Source organism: Stegostoma tigrinum, chromosome 7, assembly GCF_030684315.1.
Source record: "Stegostoma tigrinum isolate sSteTig4 chromosome 7, sSteTig4.hap1, whole genome shotgun sequence".
Classification (NCBI taxonomy): Eukaryota; Metazoa; Chordata; class Chondrichthyes; order Orectolobiformes; family Stegostomatidae; genus Stegostoma; species Stegostoma tigrinum.
The window spans coordinates 83,451,729-83,471,438 of record NC_081360.1 but is presented as its reverse complement, the minus strand read 5'-3'; the positions used below and the strand labels follow the sequence as shown (position 1 = coordinate 83,471,438).

General features: G+C 41.7%; 1 protein-coding gene across 2 annotated transcripts in view; it reads right to left on the bottom strand.

Annotated features, from left to right (window-relative positions):
• acvr2aa (activin A receptor type 2Aa) overlaps positions 1-19,499 on the bottom strand; it is a 150,365-nt gene extending 130,866 nt beyond the window's left edge. For both annotated transcript variants that reach the window (XM_048533984.2, XM_048533985.2), the window contains exon 1: positions 18,972-19,499. In XM_048533984.2, the coding sequence (XP_048389941.1) occupies positions 18,972-19,026 (55 nt within the window). In that variant the 5' untranslated portion in view covers positions 19,027-19,499. The remainder of the gene's footprint in view (positions 1-18,971) is intronic.
• Between the last annotated feature and the right edge of the window lie 211 nt (positions 19,500-19,710).

Sequence of the window (19,710 nt, the reverse complement as noted above, 5' to 3'; positions counted from 1 at the left end):
TGTTGCATTTTAATTGCTTGCTATCAATGGAAGGTGTGCAGATTAAAAAGTCTACAAGTTTCTGTCAGAATTTGTTTGTCAAATACAAAAGGCATATAACTGACTCATTGCACCTTTCCATCACCATACATCATTCAATATAAAATATGTGCAAAGTACCTTAGAAGGGTACTGACTGTACTAAATGTAGGAAGTGCAGCAGCCAATTCGTGCACAGTTAAAGTTCTAAAACCACTAATGTGTTAATGAGCTCAGAAGAGGAGTCATCTGGGCTCAAAACATTAGCTTGCTCTCTCTCCTTGGATGCTACATGATCCACTGTGATCTCCAGCATTTGTTGTTTCGATAGTGAAATGTCTGCCTCAAGTTTGACTGACTCAAATTTCAGTGACCGAAAATTAACAATATGCTTTGAACCTGACAAGCAAATTAAAATTTGGGCAACAGAGTTTTCAATGGTCAAAAATACACAAAAGTCAGAACAGCACATGGGCTGAAAAGAAAAGGCAATAAAGCAACTGGTGGCTAAAAGCAAGATCAAGTGAACAGATGGAAATAACCTGTGTGATGGTTAATGCATTTAGTTTCATTAGATAGTACAGATCTCTTAACTTACTCCCCTCTGCCTTACCAAAGACAACTTATTCCTGTGTCTTAGAGATAATGGGAACTGCAAATGCTGGAGAATCCAAGATAATAAAACGTGAGGCTGGAAGAACACAGCAGGCCAAGCAGCATCTCAGGAGCACAAAAGCTTCTTTTGGACGTCCATGGTGAAGATGAGCTGTTGGGGGCCAGGGAATTGGAAGTCCTGGAGGAGGTGGAGGGCGTGGGTGGTGTCACGGACGTAGGTAGGGAGTTCCTGGACCAAAGGGGAGAAAATGGAGTCCAGATAGGTGGAGATGAGTTCAGTGGGGCAGGAGCAGGCTGAGACGATGGGTCGACCAGGGCAGGCAGGTGTGTGGATTTTGGGAAGGAGACAGAAACGGGCCGTGCGGGGTTGGGGAACAATGAGGTTGGAGGCTGTGGGTGGGAGGTGCCCTGAGGTGATGAGGTCATGAATGGTGTTGGAGATGATGGTTTGGTGCTCGGGTGTGGGGTCATGATCGAGGGGGCGGTAGGAGGTGGTGTTGGAGAGTTGGCGTCTGGCCTCGGCGATGTAGACGTCAGTGCGCCATACTATCACTGCGCCACCCTTGTCTGCGGGTTTGATGGTGAGGTTGGGGTTGGGGCGGAGGGAGCGGAGGGCTGCCCGTTCTGCAGGGGAGAGGTTGGAGTGGGTGAGAGGGGTGGAGAGGTTGAGGCGGTTAATGTCTCGACGGCAGTTAGAGATGAAGAGGTTGAGGGAGGGTAGGAGGCCTGGGCGTGGTGTCCAGGAGGAGGACTTGTGTTGGAAGCGGGTGAACTGCACCACACAACCAGCCCAGCTCTTCCCGTCCACCCACTGCATCCCCAAACCAGTCCAACCTGTCTCTGCCTCCCTAACCTGTTCTTCCTACCACCCATCCCTTCCTCCCACCCCAAGCCGCACCCCCATCTCCTACCTACTAACCTCATCCCACCTCCTTGACCTGTCCGTCTTCCCTGGACTGCCCTATCCCCTCCCTACCTCTCCACCTATCTTCTTTTCACTCCATCTTCGGTCCGCCTCCCCCTCTCTCCCTATTTATTCCAGAACCCTCACCCCATCCCCCTCTCTGATGAAGGGTCTAGGCCCGAAACATCAGCTTTTGTGCTCCTGAGATGCTGCTTGGCCTGCTGTGTTCATCCAGCCTCACATTTTATTATCTTATTCCTGTGTCTTGTTTATCCTGTGCAAGTGCATCAGCTCACACATATCCGGTTTGAATTCCATTTGCCACTATCAGCCCATCTGACCAGCCTGTCAATATCCTGCTGTAATCTAACAGCTCTCTTCCTTAATGTTAATTTTTGTATCATCTGAAAACTTGCTAATCAACCTTCCCACATTCAAAATGTCTGAACACATTATGCATATCTATTCATTAAAAGGTAAAATCTGCAAATCAGATAGCAAAGTAGAGATATAGAGATGTACAGGGCAGAAACAGAGACTTCAGTCCAACTCAGCCACGCTGACCAGATATCCTAAATAAATCTCGTCCCATTTGCCAGCATTTGGCCCATATCCCTCTAAACCCTTCTTATTCAGAGACACACTCAGATAGCTTTTTAATGCTGTAATTGTACCAGCTTCCACCACTTCCTTTGACAGTTCATTCATGCACCCCACATTGCATGAAAATGTTGTCCCTTAGGTGACTTTTAAATCTTTCCTCTCTCACCCTAAACCAATTCACTCTAGTTCTGAACTCCGCCAACCCAGCGAAAAGACCTTGGCTATTTACCCTATCCATGTCCCTCATGATTTTACAAACGTCTATAAGATCATGGCTCAGCCTCCGAAGCTCCAAGGAAAAAAGCCCCAGCACATTCAGCTTTTCTCTATAGCTGAGACCTTCCAACTCTGCAACACCCTTGTAGATTTTTTTCTGAACCCTTTCATGTTTCACAACATCCTTCCTATGGCAGGGAGACCAGAATTGCACACAGTATTCCAAAAGTGGTTTCACCAATGTCCTGTACAGCGATGGCATGACCTCCCAACTCCTATACTCAATGCACTAACCAATAAAGGCAAGCATACCAAGCGCCTTCTTCACTATCCTGTCTACACAGAACTCCACTTTCAAGGAGCTATGAACCTGCATTCCAGTCTCTTTGTTCAGCAACACTCCCGAGGACCTTACCATAAAGTATATAAGTTCTTCCCCAACTTTCCTTTCCAAAATGCAGCACCTCACGTTTATCTAAATTAAACTCCATCCGAGGTTCCTCATGCCACTGGTCCATCTGATCAAGATCGCTTTGTACTCTGACACAACCTTCTTCACTGTCCACTACACCTCCAATTTTAGTGCCATCTACAAACTTACTAACCATACCTCCTATGTTCTCATCCAAATCATTTATATAAGTGATGAAAAGCAGAAGTAAATTTTAATTATGGTCTTAAAATTTGAATCTAATTTAGAGGTGATTACCAACAAGTGGAACTAAGACTTGCATTTAGTGTCTAATCCCATTTCGGCTAAATTTTGGGCTACTAAATTTTGGCCACTAAGTCAAGACTAATTTCTTCTAGCAAGTCTGGCATTGCTCTTTTAATCTCACATTCCAGACAAAGACAACTTGCACTTTTTTTTTTGTTAAACTTCAAATCCTGAATCTGAAAAACATCACCTAAATTTAATGATCAGGAGGAAATATAATAAGATACAGTAGTCACAGAGACATACAGCTTGGAAACAGACCCTTCGGGCCAATTAGTCCACGCTAACCATGTTCCCAAACTAAAAAAATCTTACCTGCCTGCGTTTGGCCCATATCTTTCTGAACCTTTCCTATTCCTGTACTTATCCAAATGTCTTTCAAACATTATAACTCTATGTACATCCACCACTTCCTCTGGCAGTTCATTCCACATAATAACCACGCTGTAAAAAAGTCAGACCTTATGCCTTTTTTAAAATCTTTCTCCACTCACCTTGAAAATATGACAGGTAATTTTGAACTCCCCACCTTATGGGAAAGGCCTTTGCTGTTCATCTTGTCCATGCTCTTCATAATTTTATAAACCTTTGTAAGGTCGCCTTTCAATTTCGTATGGTCCTCTGAAAAAAAGCCCCAGCTATTCAGCTGACCCTCAAAATTAGAAATGACTTATGGTATAAAAGTACCTTCATCCTGGTTGTGAATGGCTTGAAGAATGTGAACAGTGAAACACCAAAAATCCATCATTTCTGTGCTCAAAGAGAGCATCATTCAGTATGATTGCGCCTTCCGGTCTTAGTTCATGACCCGTGGAGGTAGGTGCATTTCATCGCCTCATATTTACTCATAATACAAAAGGTTTCAGGCCAGTGGTTCCAGATCTCCTATAAATTCCAGTGAAAAGACTTCTCAAACTCAATCCGCATTCTTCTACTAATTACCTGAAGCCCCTCGTCACCGATCCAAGGGATCTAGAGTAGATAAGAATCCATATAGCCCTCTCAATTAAATTTGCTGTCAGCTTCCTTTGCTCCAGATGAAACAAACCCAGCATACCTCATCTTTCCTTATAGTGAAAATGTTCCATTCCTGAAAATAGAGATACTTTTTTTTACTCTTTCCAGCACTGATTGCTGTGCGGGTCATGAACAATCAGTTGTGGTTTATACTGGAACCAACGTGAGAAGAAAAAGGGATGTGGTTTTGCAATCAAAACAGAGGGAGCTAGATAGAAAACAGGATCGCAAATAAAGTTTAAAAAAAACCTCTGAATTATTCCGGAGCAAAATCAGTAAACAAGTAGAAGAAAAAGACAATTGAATGAGTGGCTGTTAAGCTACTGATACTGTGTATGCATATGAATATATGGAATATCCTCAATAAGACTGGAAGGTTGGAGGTGCAGATCACAAAAGTAGAATAATGCTGTTATGACTATAACAGATCTAGCTCAAAGCAGGGCAGAACTGTGTACTAATTGTAGCAGACATTCAGGATAGATTGGAAAGGCAGAAAGGGCAAGGAAATGGCAGTATTAACAGGTTACAGCATTACAGCCCTGGAAAAAGGATAATATCCCAGAAAGATCACAGATAGAATCAATGGCAGGAGCAAAGAAACAGAAAGATGCATTATATTGCTCAGTGTAGTCCACCAACTGTATAGCATTCAGAAGAACAAATCTGCAAATTATGAGAAACGCAACAGTTATAGAACATTTAGAAACGGAAACTTTCATGGTCCGAACATAGACTGGTATCTTCACACTGTAAAAAGCAAAGGGGGACAAGATTTCCTACAGTGTTTTGAACAGAGTTTACTATGCACTGTGGATTCATTCAAATGCAAAAGACAGCACTGCTAGACCTGGTTCTCAGGAATGTGATGGGTCAAGAAGGTCACAGGTCCACGGTGTTTGATACCAGCTGATACTACTACTGGGCAAGTCCAAGAATGGCATTTGGTTTGGTAAGACTTTTCTCTAAATTTAATGAGGAGGTTGTTCACTGAAACATAAGCACGTGCACATCTGCCAATGTGGTATACTGTATCCATTGTACCCGGTGTGGCTTCCTCTACATTGGGGAAACCAAGCGGAGGCTTGGGGACCGCTTTGCAGAACACCTTCGCTCAGTTCGCAATAAACAACTGCACCTCCCAGTCGCGAACCATTTCAACTCCCCCTCCCACTCTTTAGATGACATGTCCATCATGGGCCTCCTGCAGTGCCACAATGATGCCACCCGAAGGTTGCAGGAACAGCAACTCATATTCCGCTTGGGAACCCTGCAGCCCAATGATATCAATGCGGACTTCACCAGCTTCAAAATCTCCCCTTCCCCCACCACACTGAAGTAACTTTTCTCCTCGATAGTTTGAACAAACTCATTTATACTCGATTGGACTCCAGTCAGATCGCCAAATTGCCCAAGAGCTTTCTAATCTCTGGGTTTTTCAGAAGTAAAATCCTGGAGCATTAACAGAAATCTGTTCATTTTGTACAGCTTAAGACAGAAGTGAGAAGAAACTGAAATCCACAAGATAAACAGATTTCCATTAACACTCTAGGAGGCACACACTGGTTCAAAAGTCAGTTTCAGAAAAACTGACTTAGTTAATACTCCTTCATAAAAATAGATGAAATGTCCATATGCCACTATTATGACATGCAAGCTCGAAAAAAATTTAAAATTATACAGCTTCCATCATAGTGGCAAGACATTCGGATACAACGATCAGTGTGTGATAAAGAGTGACAATGAAAAAGGATGAAGAATCATCCAAAGCAAGAATAGTTAATTATATGACAGCAAATTTCAATAAAGGAAGAATGATTCTAGTCAAATAAAATCCAAAGACTGGCACAAAAAATTTTTTTTGAGTCAGTTTAGAGTCAGAGATTTATAGCACTGAAAGGAGCCCTTCAACCTAACTTGTCAATGCTGCCGTGTTTTCACAATTAATCTAGCCCCCTTTACCCACATTTGGGTCATATCCCTCCATACCTATCCCATCCATCTACCTGTCCCATCCATCTGACTGTCCAAATGTTTCTTAAAGTGACAGAATTGTACTCACCTCCATCACTACCTCTGGCAACCCTTTCCAGATACTCACCACCTTTGGTGTTTAAATCGCCCCTCTAGACCCTTTGGAATCTCTCCCCATAGATAAACATATGCCACCTTCTAATAGAGACGGCACAGATATAGTCAGACAAGGTAGAGCAAACAAATCTAAAATTCCCTGCATGATAGAAGAGGTAGGAATTGAGTAAACTGTACTTATGTTAAATGTCAGGTACAACTGTAAGAGCAGGCTGAATACAAAACGTTCAGACGGGTGGTGAAAAAGTAAATAAAAGGAAGCAAAGGGATTATGAGGACAGGCTGGTACCTAAAACAGAAGAGAATCCCAAAATCTACTAAAAATATATAATTATTGAAAGGGTGGCAAAAGGAGGAGTAGGTCCTGTTAGGGATCAAAAAGATGATTTACACATGAAGACAGAGGGCGCAGCTAAGTATAAAACAAGTACTTTACATCTGTCTTTTCCAAGGATGAAGGTGCTACCAAGGTCATAGTGAAAGAAAACTCAAATGACCAGAACACACTGACAGGGAAGGTGGTAGAAGTAGAGACGACAGCAACATTTAAGAGGCATTTAAACAGATACATGAACGGGCAAGAAATAGTTGGGGATACAGACCATGTGCAGGCAGATGGGATTAGTTTTGCAGAGTATAATGGTCAGCACAAACGGAGTGGGCTGAAAGGCCTGTTCCTGTGCTCTACTGTACAATTCTATGGCAGTATTTGATAAGTTCTTTGTCAATTTTATGTTCAATCTACTGGCACTAGATGAGATGCATCCTAAAAGACGGAATGGAAATTGAAGAGGCACTGGCAAAATTCTTGCAATCCTTCTTGGGCTGCGGGTTAATGCCAGATAATTACAGCATTGCAAGCATTGTCCTCATTCAGAGGACAGGGCAAAGTCGATAAAACAACTACAGAGCAGTCAATTTAACTTTGCTGTTTTTGAAAACTTTAGGAACTGGAATTCAAGACAGAATTAACGTTCTTCTTCACATCCTTGGTGTTGAGGGTAACTTTCTTCCTCTCTGGTGTTGTAGGATTTCAAGAGGCATTGCTTGTGATATTTCTGAAGTTGTTCAATATATCCTTGAAAGTTGCCACCCAGGTTGACAGGGCTGTTAAGAAGGCATACAGTGTTTTAGCTTTTATTAATAGAGGGATCGAATTCCGGAACCACGAGGTTATGCTGCAGCTGTACAAAACTCTGGTGCGGCCGCACTTGGAGTATTGCGTACAGTTCTGGTCACCGCATTATAAGAAGGATGTGGAAGCTTTGGAAAGGGTGCAGAGATTTACTAGGATGTTGCCTGGTATGGAGGGAAGGTCTTACGAGGAAAGGCTGAGGGACTTGAGGCTGTTTTTGTTAGAGAGAAGAAGGTTGAGAGGTGACTTAATTGAGACATATAAGATAATCAGAGGGTTAGATAGGGTGAATAGGGAGAGCCTTTTTCCTAAGATGGCGACGGCGAGCACGACGGGGCATAGCTTTAAATTGAGCGTGAAAGATATAGGACAGATGTCAGAGGTAGTTTTTTTTAAACTCAGAGAGTAGTAAGGTTATGGAACACTTGCCTGCAACGGTAGTAGGCTCACCAACTTTAAGTACATTTAAGTCGTCATTGGACAAGCATATTGACGTACATGGAATAGTGTAGGTTAGATGGGCTTCAGATTGTTGTGCCGACCTCAGTTATATTGATGACTGTATCGGCGCTGCCTCTTGCTCCCCACAGGAGCTCGAACAGTTCATCCACTTCACCAACACCTTCCACCACAACCTTCAGTTCACCTGGGCCATCTCCAGCACATCCCTCACCTTCCTGGACGTCTCAGTCTCCATTTCAGGCAACCAGCTTATAACTGCCGTCCATTTCAAGCCAACCGACTCACACAGCTACCTAGAATACACCTCCTCCCACCCACCCTCCTGCAAAAATTCCATCCCCTATTCCCAATTCCTCCGCCTTCGCCGCATCTGCTGCCACGATGAGGCATTCCACTCCCGCACATCCCAAATGTCCAAGTTCTTCAAGGACTGCAACTTTCCTCCCACAGTGATCGAGAACGCCCTTGACCGCGTGTCCCGCATTTCCTGCAACACATCCCTCACACCCCGCCCCCGCCACAAACGCCCAAAGAGGATCCCCCTCGTTCTCACACACCACACCACCAACCTCCAGATACAACGCATCATCCTCCGACACTTCCGCCATCTACAATCCGACCCCACCACCCAAGACCCAAGACATTTTTCCATCCCCACCCTTGTCTGCTTTCCGGAGAGCCCACTCTCTCCGTGACTCCCTTGTTCACTCCACACTGCCCTCCAACCCCATCACACCCGGCACCTTCCCCTGCAACCGCAGGAAATGCTACACTTGCCCCCACACCTCCTCCCTCACCCCTATTCCAGGCCCCAAGATGACTTTCCATATTAAGCAGAGGTTCACCTGCACATCTGCCAATGTGGTATACTGTATCCATTGTACCCGGTGTGGCTTCCTCTACATTGGGGAAACCAAGCGGAGGCTTGGGGACCGCTTTGCAGAACACCTCCGCTTGGTTCGCAATAAACAACTGCACCTCCCAGTCGCAAACCATTTCCACTCCCCCTCCCATTCTTCAAATGACATGTCCATCATGGGCCTCCTGCAGTGCCACAATGATGCCACCCGAAGGTTGCAGGAACAGCAACTCATATTCCACTTGGGAACCCTGCAGCCCAATGGTATCAATGCGGCTTTCACCAGCTTCAAAATCTCCCCTTCCCCCACCGCATCTCAAAACCAGCCCAGTTCATCCCCTCCCTCCACTGCACCACACAACCAGCCCAGCTCTTCCCCACCCCCCACTGCATCCCAAAATCAGCCCAGCCTGTCGCTGCCTCCCTAACCTCTTCTTCCTCTCACCCATCCCTTCCTCCCACCCCAAGCCACACCTCCATCTCCTACCTACTAACCTCATCCCACCTCCTTGACCTGTCCGTCTTCCCTGGACTGACCTATCCCCTCCCCACCTCCCCATCTGTACGCTCCTCTCCACCTATCATCTTTTCTCTCCATCTTCGGCCCGCCTCCCCCCCCCCCCCCTCTCTATTTATTCCAGAACCCTCTCCCCATCACCCTCTCTGATTAAGGGTCTAGGCCCAAAACGTCAGCTTTTGTGCTCCTGAGATGCTGCTTGGCCTGCTGTGTTCATCCAGCCTCATATTTTATTATCTTGGATTCTCCAGCATCTGCAGTTCCCATTATCACCAACGCACACAGGAAGACTGGTTGCCAGCCTCTAGACCGTAGGCTTGGTGTTGGATTGACGGTCTTTGTCATCAAGCGCTGTTCCTCAGTCAGCCAAAGGCTACATTAGTATACTGAAGGCAATGTTAAGTTTCATCAACATCTACCCTCGTTGCAAGGAGGGTACACAGAGGGAAAATCATGTTTAACTAACTTACTGGACTTTTTGATAAGGTAACAGTAGATTGATTAGGACTACGCTGATGATGTAGCTTATGTGGACTCCCAGAAGGTATTTGACACAAAGCAGCACAGACTTCTGAGCCAAATTGGAAATCATGGAATAAAAGAAAGAGTAGCAACACTGATACAAAACTAGAAGTGACAACAAACCGAATAATGGTTATTGGAGAATTTTTTGTTCTGGGAACATTTGTAGTAGAGCTCTGCTGGGAACAGTGTGGTGACTCTTTTTTAAAAAAAGAGATATTGGTGATCTAGAGCTGGGTGTATAAAACATAAAGCTTCACTTTCTATCAAAATTGAAATTATGAACCGTGAGGAGTTTGTATAGAACTTCAGAATTACGTCAACAACTTGGAGGAGTGGGCTGAAAAGGTGGCAGATTAAAATCAATGGGTAGCAGAGTGAAGTAAGACATTTCCACAGGCAGGTTGTGGAGACAGTATAAACTAAAAAGGGTGAGTGGATGTGTGACTAAACCACTGAAAGGTGGCGGCATTAATAAAGCATACAGTATTCCACTCTTTATTAAGACAGGCTTAAAGTACAAGAACAAGGAGGTTATGTTGAATTTGTACAAGATACTCAGTCAGCCTCAGCTGCAGTACTGCATCCTATACACGATGCTTTAGAAATAATGTGAAGGCATTCAGCGTAAGAGGTTTATCACAATGGTTAGAGTGATGAAAATTTTCACTTATGAAGATAGGTTGCAGAAGCTGAGATTGTTCTCTGAAAGAGAAGGGAAAGAGATCAGATTGAAGAATTTAAAAGTCATTCGAGGTTTGTATAGAGTAAATAGGGAGGAAACATTCCCATTAATGAAAGCATCAAGAGTGTGTGCACGGATACGAAGTAACTAAAGCAGCCAAATCGCTGCTTTACTGTTCTAGCCTAAACCACATTCTTTAGGACAAAGATGACAAGAGGAAGAAAAGCTAATATTTTTCTTCTCAGCCAACTTATCTGCTTGTTCTACCACCTTCAGAGATCTGTGACCTACAGAGACTACACTCCAAGATCCCGATTCTTCTATATTTCCCTATAGTTGGAGTACTAGAACTACAGGGTAGCAATCCAAAAGCTGGAAGAGGAATTTGGCTGGTGTAGAAACAATGGGCTAAATTGTCTCATCTTACACTGTAATTTGTTTTTACGGGGTTCTCCATGTCCTGTCATTTATTGCATATTGAAATTGACAGATCTGTGTAAATTTGCAAAATAGCCTCACGGTCTCATAAAGATAGCATATTTTTTAAAAATTCCCCTCGGAAAAAGTGAGCATAAGCACAATCGGAAATTTCTTACAAAAATTGTATGCAGACTTGGTGGGACAACACAGTATTTTATGTAGTTTAGCCTGTATGCCGACAGACAATTATTTTAATCAACCTGTTCGGAGATCTTATGACACATCCTTAGAACAGATGGGGCATGAATGTGGGCAGAGTGGCTCAGAAGTAGGGACATCGCCATTGCACCACAAAATGCCAAAAGGGCAGATACACTTGTCATTGTAGGAGTGCAATAAAAGGTTCACCAAGATAATTGCCAGGATGGAGGAGTCGGCCTATGCACAAAAAATATGTGGATCAGGCCTTTATTCTGTGGAATTGAGAAGAATCAGCACTGAGAAGACCATTTGGCTCATTGTACCTACATCAGTTCATTAAATGAGCATCATTATCCAATGAAAGGTGATCTCAAACATACAAAATTTCTTACAGAGATCGACAAGGGCAATGCTGAAAATATGTTTCCCTGCCTGGGATGGGCAGAACCGGGGACAGAGTTAAACTAACCAGCAGCCCATTTAAAATTAGGAAGAGGAGAAATTTATAGACTCCAAAAAAAAGGTGGTGAATCTTTGGATAACAGTGTGAAGCTGACTGAACACAGCAGGCCAAGCAGCATCTCAGGAGCACAAAAGCTGACGTTTCAGGCCTAGGCCGTTCATCAGAGAGGGGGAATGGGGAGAGGGAACTGGAATAAATAGGGAGAGAGGGGGAGGCGGACTGAAGAAGATGGAGAGAAAAGAAAATAGGTAGAGAGGGGAGTATAGGTGAGGAGGTAGGGAGGGGATAGGTCAGTCCAGGGAAGACAGACAGGTCAAGGGAGGTGGGATGAGGTGGTAGGTAGGAAATGGATGTGTGGCTGGAGGTGGGAGGAAGGGATGGGTGAGAGGAAGAACAGGTTAGGGAAGCGGAGACAGGCTGGGCTGGTTTTGGGATGCAGTGGGGGGAGGGGACGAGCTGGGCTGGTTGTGTGGTGCAGTGGGGGCAGGGGAGATTTTGAAGCTTGTCAAGTCCACATTGATACCATTGGGCTGCAGGGTTCCCAAGCGGAATATAGGTTGCAAGAACAGCAACTCTCGGGTGGCATCATTGTGTCACTGCAGGAGGCCCATGACGGACATGTTGTCTGAGGAATGGGAGGGGGAGTTAAAATGGTTCTACACTGGGAGGTGTAGTTGTTTGTTGCGAACCAAGCGGAGGTGTTCTGCAAAGCGGTCCCCCAGCCTCTGCTTAGTTTCGCCAATGTAGAGGTAGACAACCGGGTACAATGGATACAATATACCACATTGGCAGATGAGCATCTGCTTGATATGGAAGGTCATCTTGGGGCCTGGGATAGGGGTGAGGGGGCAAGTGTAGCACTTCCTGCGGTTGCAGGGGAACGTGCCAGGTGTGGTGGGGTTGGAGGCGAGTGTGGGGCGGACAAGGGAGTCGCGGAATTCAGTGCCCCAGGGGACTGTGGGTCTCAGATTTTAAGCATGTTCAAGACTGAGATTGATAGATTTCCACTTAAAATTACAGAGACATGGGAGAAGAACAGGAAAACAGAATTGATCAATAATGTTCATAATGAATACATAATGGTCCCAACAGTGAATGACCTACTACTGATCCTATTACTAATGTCGTTGATTTACAATAAGCTTGGACTCTTCAATGTTGGGTCAGAAGTCAAAAACAGAAATTTTTCCACTTGTCCATAAAACAATGCTCAAGTAGTAACAAAGTTCTACATTTAACCTACTCAGGTACTTCGAAAGCTTTTACGCAGTGCAATACTATAAAACAGACTTACAATGACTTTGTGATTCCAAAAACTGCAAATGAGTTAAAAGGCAAGGGGGCAGGGGGAACTGGTTAAGTTGATTTTTGAGAATTGTGATATATAGTAAATCTTTCCTACACTACTGGTTTCGTCCAGCAATGCTTTAATTTTGATTTGTCCAAAATTTCCTTCCCAACTGAATGCACCTGGCCTTTGACTAGCCACACTGACACTACTATCACGGAAGTCAGAACTCTACCTTAGATTACACAGCTACTCAATAAAGTCTCCGAAGAACAATAGTTACAGCCAATCATAAAAAAAACCTGGTTCTACAAGGTGACAAGAGGCAGAATACAATGGCATTGAGTACCCCATCAGAAGTGAAGAGAGACTGTCAGGACTGCAAAATGTATAAATCGGGAAAAACTGTTCTGACTGAAGGTAACTATAAATTGTGCAGTAGACTAAAAAGAGAGATAAATCATAATGGTGGATACAGTTATGGTTGATGAGTTTCCTAAACAATGTGCTCTAATTTTATACATAAATTGTGGAATTGGTCGAAGCTTTTACAACACTATTTCACTGCGTGCAATACAACAGATATCCCTGTACAACTATATGCAATTATTTGCTCGAAAGTAAACCTTCCTGGCAGCAATATTGAATGTACTTGCCAACACATCCTGTGTGGCTATATTCTAGAAATACAGTGCACACATTTTGGCATGCTAGTAAAGAAAAACAAAGATGGCATACTTAGCTTTGAAAATAGCTTAAAATTATCTACTGATGTCATCAATACTAGCACTTGATTTTAGTTAACATAAATGCACAACCTGTGTGTGCACACATTTCTTGGAAATTAAATAATTAAGATCGAAGGGAGTTTCAAAGAATAGAATGGAAATTTGCAAATATCATAGATTAGTCAACTACATACAAGCAATATCAAAGCAAACTTCTGGAATATTTCAAATTGATCTATTCACACAACACCAGGTTCCCCTTACCATTAACACCAAACATGTACCAAACAAATTCAATTCGATGCAACTCGATACACAATGCCAAATAAGTTTTGAAATGCTGTACAAAGAATCCAAATCCAGGATTCAGTAATAACATTGACAGGTACTTTAGATCATAGAAGAGGTTGATAGCTGCTGGTCTAATTAAAATATACTGGCTTATTAGGATCACTATATTATAACAGTTTAATGAAACATCTATTGAATTAAAACAAACAGCATGAATTAACATTTTTCATGCCACTTTTGCCATACTTTACTGCTCACTAACATATGCACGGTGAGAAACAGGATCGCCATAAGATTCAAAAAGAAATTCACAGATTGAAATTATTTAATCTTGAATTACTGTCAAAGAAGAAACTTTTAACGCTGAAAGTTTACTATCAGGAAAAGTTGTACAAAAATTTTATTAAAACATATCTGTAACATTTAAGGGAATACTTCATAGGAATTTTTTTTCAGGATTTACTCCAGAATCTATTATTGCACCTTGTGCACTAGTCACAGGGTAAGCATGCAGGTGGTAAAGAAGGCAAATGAAACACTGGCCTTCATTGCGAGAGGCTGAATACAAGAAGAGCGATGTGTTATTGCAGTTGTACAGGGCCATGGTGAGACCACACCTGGAGTACTGTCTGCAGTTTTGATCTCCTTTTCTGAAGAAGGATACTCTTACTGAGGGAATGCAGCAAAAGGTTTACCAGGTTGATTTTGGGGACGACAGGTCTGACGTATGAAGACAGATTGATTAGGCTGGATTGTTTTTGCTCGAGTTCAGATGACTGAGGGGGAGGGGAGATGTCAGAGACTGCTAAAATTCTAACAGAACTGGACAGGGTAGATGCAGGGAGTATGTTCCCGATAATGATGTGTCCAGAACGAGAGGTCACAGGACGAGGATTCGTGGTAGACAATTTAGGATGGAGACGAGGAGACATTTCTTCTCTTCTTCCTCCTGGAGTAAATCCTGAAAGCATGTGAGCCTGTGGAATTCATTACCGCAGGAAGTAGTTGGTGCCGAAACACTGAATGTATTCAAGAGGCGACTAGATATAGCACTAGGAGCGAATGGGATCAAAAGGTTATGGAGAAAAAGCAGGGTTAGGCTTTTAGGTTGGAATATCAGCCTTGATCGTAAAGAATAGCAGAGCAGGATCAAAAGGCTGAATGGCCTCCTCCTGCTCCTATCTTCAATGTTTCTCTATTTGATTCTACGGCAATAGTATAATAAAATAAACAGACTTGCACTTATATCACGTATTTCACAACCTGAGACCACCTGAAACACTTCTGCATGCTTAATAACCTAAAAGCCATCTGTTTATCAGCACTACAATGCACTCAGTGGACTCAATTAAGTGTTCATTTCTGAAGTCATACGTTAATACTTGACATGATGTTTTGGACAATTTTTCACTGACTTCAAAATTTTACATCCATAACATACACCAGTCTGCCACCGGGCAACTTTAAATACATACAGTGTTTGATTGGAGGTAGTGGGTGAGGAGGGGTAGGTAAACAGAAGAGAGTAAATTTAAGAAAATCATTTTGAAGATACTGTTGGAATATTTATTTGTGAATTGTAACTTTAGAGTAACAAATATATTATTTGCAAAATACAGAAAAATAATTTCAACAAAATAACATTTGGAAAGTACTTGCCTGGAAAAATTTGTAAAATTTTGCAGTGTATTCTATATTTAGAAAAATAATTGAGTTTAACAGAAAGTTATGCCACGAACACACACAATCAATTAGCCCTGTGTCAAATGAAGATTCAAGCTTCTATTTCACTACACCAATGGAACTAAACCATTTGGCATAGCTGTAGTTGCCCCTTCTACAGTAAAATGGCAGAATTGTTTAATGGGATTGATCTGATTTCAGTTAGTGTAAGACACATTGCTGTATGACCACTTTGCAATGTTCCTGAGATTTGTGAAACAATGGTACTTGAAAAACATTTATTTTTACATGAAATTTGAAAAGATTTGTAAGATTAAGCCAGAATGAAAGTTAGGTGTTATAGTGCAGCATGATATTTCTAATTCCTACACCATTGCTCTGAATCCAAACAAAAAAGTCCTCATATGGGATGTTGAGGGATTTGAACTGTAGTCATTGTCATCTGCTGGACTCTTCACTCAATCAAAAAAAGGTACTTTGCGTGTCCTCTGACATTTTTGAATTCAAAAATTTTAAGTGCTGAAAGACCAATAATGTAACCAGCAATTTATTGCATTTTCCTTTAGAATTCAAAATTGCAAACTGGAAATATTTTATACAATATCCATGAAGTTGAAGAACAACTAATCAAATATAGCATAAGTGAATCATGCACACTGAACATAACTTTAATGGTGATTAATTTTCTGTACCATGGACACCTATAGATCTATTTGGATCATTGCACGAAGTGGGCCATAGCATCTTATGTAGTTGCTTCTCTTTGAGTTTGCTTCTCGATCCTTATCCAAACTAAATATAAATTTATATCAACAGTTCATAACTGTTAATCTTAAAACATTATTAAACTAACAGCCAGTAAACGACGCAATAGTGATATTTCAATTTGAACTGCAATGAAAATACCTGCTACCCACATAAGTAAAAGGCATGTGGTCGCACACTTCTGTGTGGACAAGCAGACTATGACACCATTTCATCACTGCAATGCTAAACCCAGTGACCTAAAATAGTTCTTCCTTTACTCTACAGGACGATCTCACAAACTTAGGCATGCTGTATCTGATAAAGTCCTATTTTAGAAGTTGAAGTCATCCAATCACACTTCTGAAAGTCTACGTAACATATCACAATACCTTAAAATCAGCACACATTTACCTGATGCCAAATAAATTGATTTCCATTACCCACATTAATTTTAAAAAGGCAAAATTTCGAGAATCCTACAATTAGTAACTTGAAAAACAGTTTGTATGCAAAACAAAATAATGCAAAACTTGAGCAAAGAAAACAAAATACTAACCCTCTCAATGACCACTGCTGACTTTAGAAATGGCCTCTGAATAATAGATACAGTATTTTCCAGTTGTTAAATATATTTAAAAATCCTACAGAAATATGAAATCTAAATGTTAAACATGGGTTGCTGGCTACATTCAGGCTTAGAGCAGTATTAGCCATTGTAAATGCAGTAAGTTAAGCATTGCAATAAACTACTTGCTCAGTTACACTTAAAAAGCTTTGAAATTATTGCTCCTAGAATAGCCCTTTTAGTAAATGAAGCTTTATAATTTATGCATAGTATGCTATTTCAAATTTTCAGCCTGAATTCTAAAGACACACATTAAAAAATAAACCTGTCTGCCAATTTTGCTAGAGTGAAAAACGTTGAGCAAGTCTCTTGTACAGCCACGTTTCCCACCACATACCTCCAAAAAGGATCTACTCAAAACACAAATCAACCATAAAGAACATTGCCTCGTAAAAAAAGTTACAACTGCTATTCAATACTAGAAAGGTCAATGTTCGCCATAGAAAACAATTAATGAATAAATTCCATCAGATATTCTTAATTATATTCGATAATTGCGCTGGAGCCTACTTGCTGAAACAGGGAGGTTCACATCTGGTAAATTCACACGTAGTTTCTTTTATAAACAGCTAAATTCGACAACAGAATGCTGGCAAAGCCAATTTAGCATAGATTTTTGTCAGCACTATTTTATATTATCTTTCTTATTATACAGAAGCACATCATTCACAGTTCTGTTACGGCAACAATTATTTTCCACAAAAAAAGATCTGGACATCAAGATTACATACATCAAAATATTTCACAAATGGAGAATGTTATAACTGACTACAAAAATGGGCATCAGGCATCTGTATTGTATTAATCTATAACCAGCTTTTTCTTCTACACTAAAACATTTTGGAAAAAATACTTTCTACAAGGTGTCAATGTAGTCATACAAATATTGCACACTTGTGCCTTCTGCAGACCAAGATAAAAAGAGAGCAAAAGGAATTTACAAAATGAAATGCCCAAGAAACTGCCAGCTCACTACCGTAAAACATCTGACAACAACTTCCAAATAGTGATTAAGTCGTCTAATGACTACGATTGAAAATAAACACTCAATACTCAGAAGATGCGTAGCATAAACCAGCTACGTGTCATGGACTTTCATCTCATCGACACAAATTTTATACATTTAACATTCACATGAAATGAAGAATTGGGCTTTGCACTGTGCAAACTGTATAGTTTCAACACGAATATTGTTTTGCTCGTTATTCTGCATAAATGATTGCTGTGCAAGTAGTATAAAACTCAGAACACAGTAATATTTCCTAAATAACAAAGCAGGCGAAGCTCTGAAATGAAAATGGACCACTCACGATGGCTGCTGTTACAAAGCCGATCGTGAAACCTTTAAAAAAGAGTACATAAGCACTTCAGATTAAATGCGACCTTTTCACCAACAGGTCTGCATTTGACGATATCTGCAAATCAATTTTCTGAACAAAATTGCAATGTAACTTGTTACAAAACTTTAATTAAACAGGCGGAGATGCTTTGTACAACTATCGCTTCATCTGTCATCTTTTACAATATTCATAAACAATTACTCTCATGGGACGGGGAAGGATGAAAAGGAAGGTACAGGGAAAAATGAAAACTTTTCACCTTAAAATCACTAAGGATCTTTGTCGTTCAATACAAGGACTGATTTTCCACTTTGCAACAGATTGCAATAGGAACACCCATTTTTTTCAGTTACTTTTTTTTTAAAAAGTGTACTTTGAAGGGGTTGATTTTACTAAGTTGTACAAATTTCACGGAAAAAAATTGTACGTAATGAATTTAAATCGAACGTCACTTATAGTTTAAGACTAGCAATACTCCGGAAAAAAATGAAACCAAAGTCAACCCTTGGCCGTTTATCTATGTATTTAGTAAGTTTGCCTTTATTCCGATCAGTCACCTTGAGCTTGTTGGTATAACATTACAAGTAAAACACCAACACCGCACTACAGAAACTCAGCACATGCACGCCACAAACTGGCTGAATTTACTCATCCAACAGCAAATAGATTGTGCCAAATTACGAGCTTGCTTTTTTTTGCTGCGAGGTTCGATTGCAACATCCACAATTTTAAAAAAATCGCATGCTATTTAAGATTTACGTGCGTGAAAGACTGGTTTAAAAAAATTCTGGGGTAAGAGAGCCCAATAAAAACTATCACCTACCTGAGGAGCACGAAATCAGAAAAACAGCAAAAACAAGCTTGGTACCAGCTCCCATGATTTTTTTTATTGATATGTCTTCTTTTAAAACAAAAACCGATTAATTAGAACACAACGATCGCTGTATCGCAGCCGAGGGTAAAAAAATCTTTACGACTCCACCACGTCTTCTGACTTGCTGCTGGCAGCGATCCACCTTGTAGCAAACGTTCCCCCTTCTTCAGTGGGCAACTTCATTCAAAAAGGTAGGGAATTTAAGCGATAGCATACACTTCGGCTGTCAATGTTTTTTTGTTTGACAAAATACATAGACGTGTAGAGCCGATAACGCCAACAAGGGATGATTTGGGAGGAAGAAAAAACAGCCGCCATTCACATAAAAAGTAGAGGGTGTGGAAGAAAACATACGATGCAAACCCTCAGCTCCTTTGACGGGAATGGTGTACTCGAAGTCTCCCGGAATTCATAATTAACGAAGTAGGCCTAAGTCCAAAATGGCGTTGAATTGTTTTTGTTTCCTTCCCCCTACCCACCCCCAACCCCCGCCCCGAGGTGGATTTCAAAAAAAACGGCAGTACGAGCTCGCGAACAGGCCCTCCTCCTAAACAGAGCAAAAGCGAGAAGCGGTGGGGCGAGGCGGTTTACGTAACCCGATTGGCATCGCCCATCACCAGTCACAGCTCCGCCTGTCTCAAGCGTCAGTGTGATTGACGTCCTGTGAGACCAGTAGAAGACCTTCACT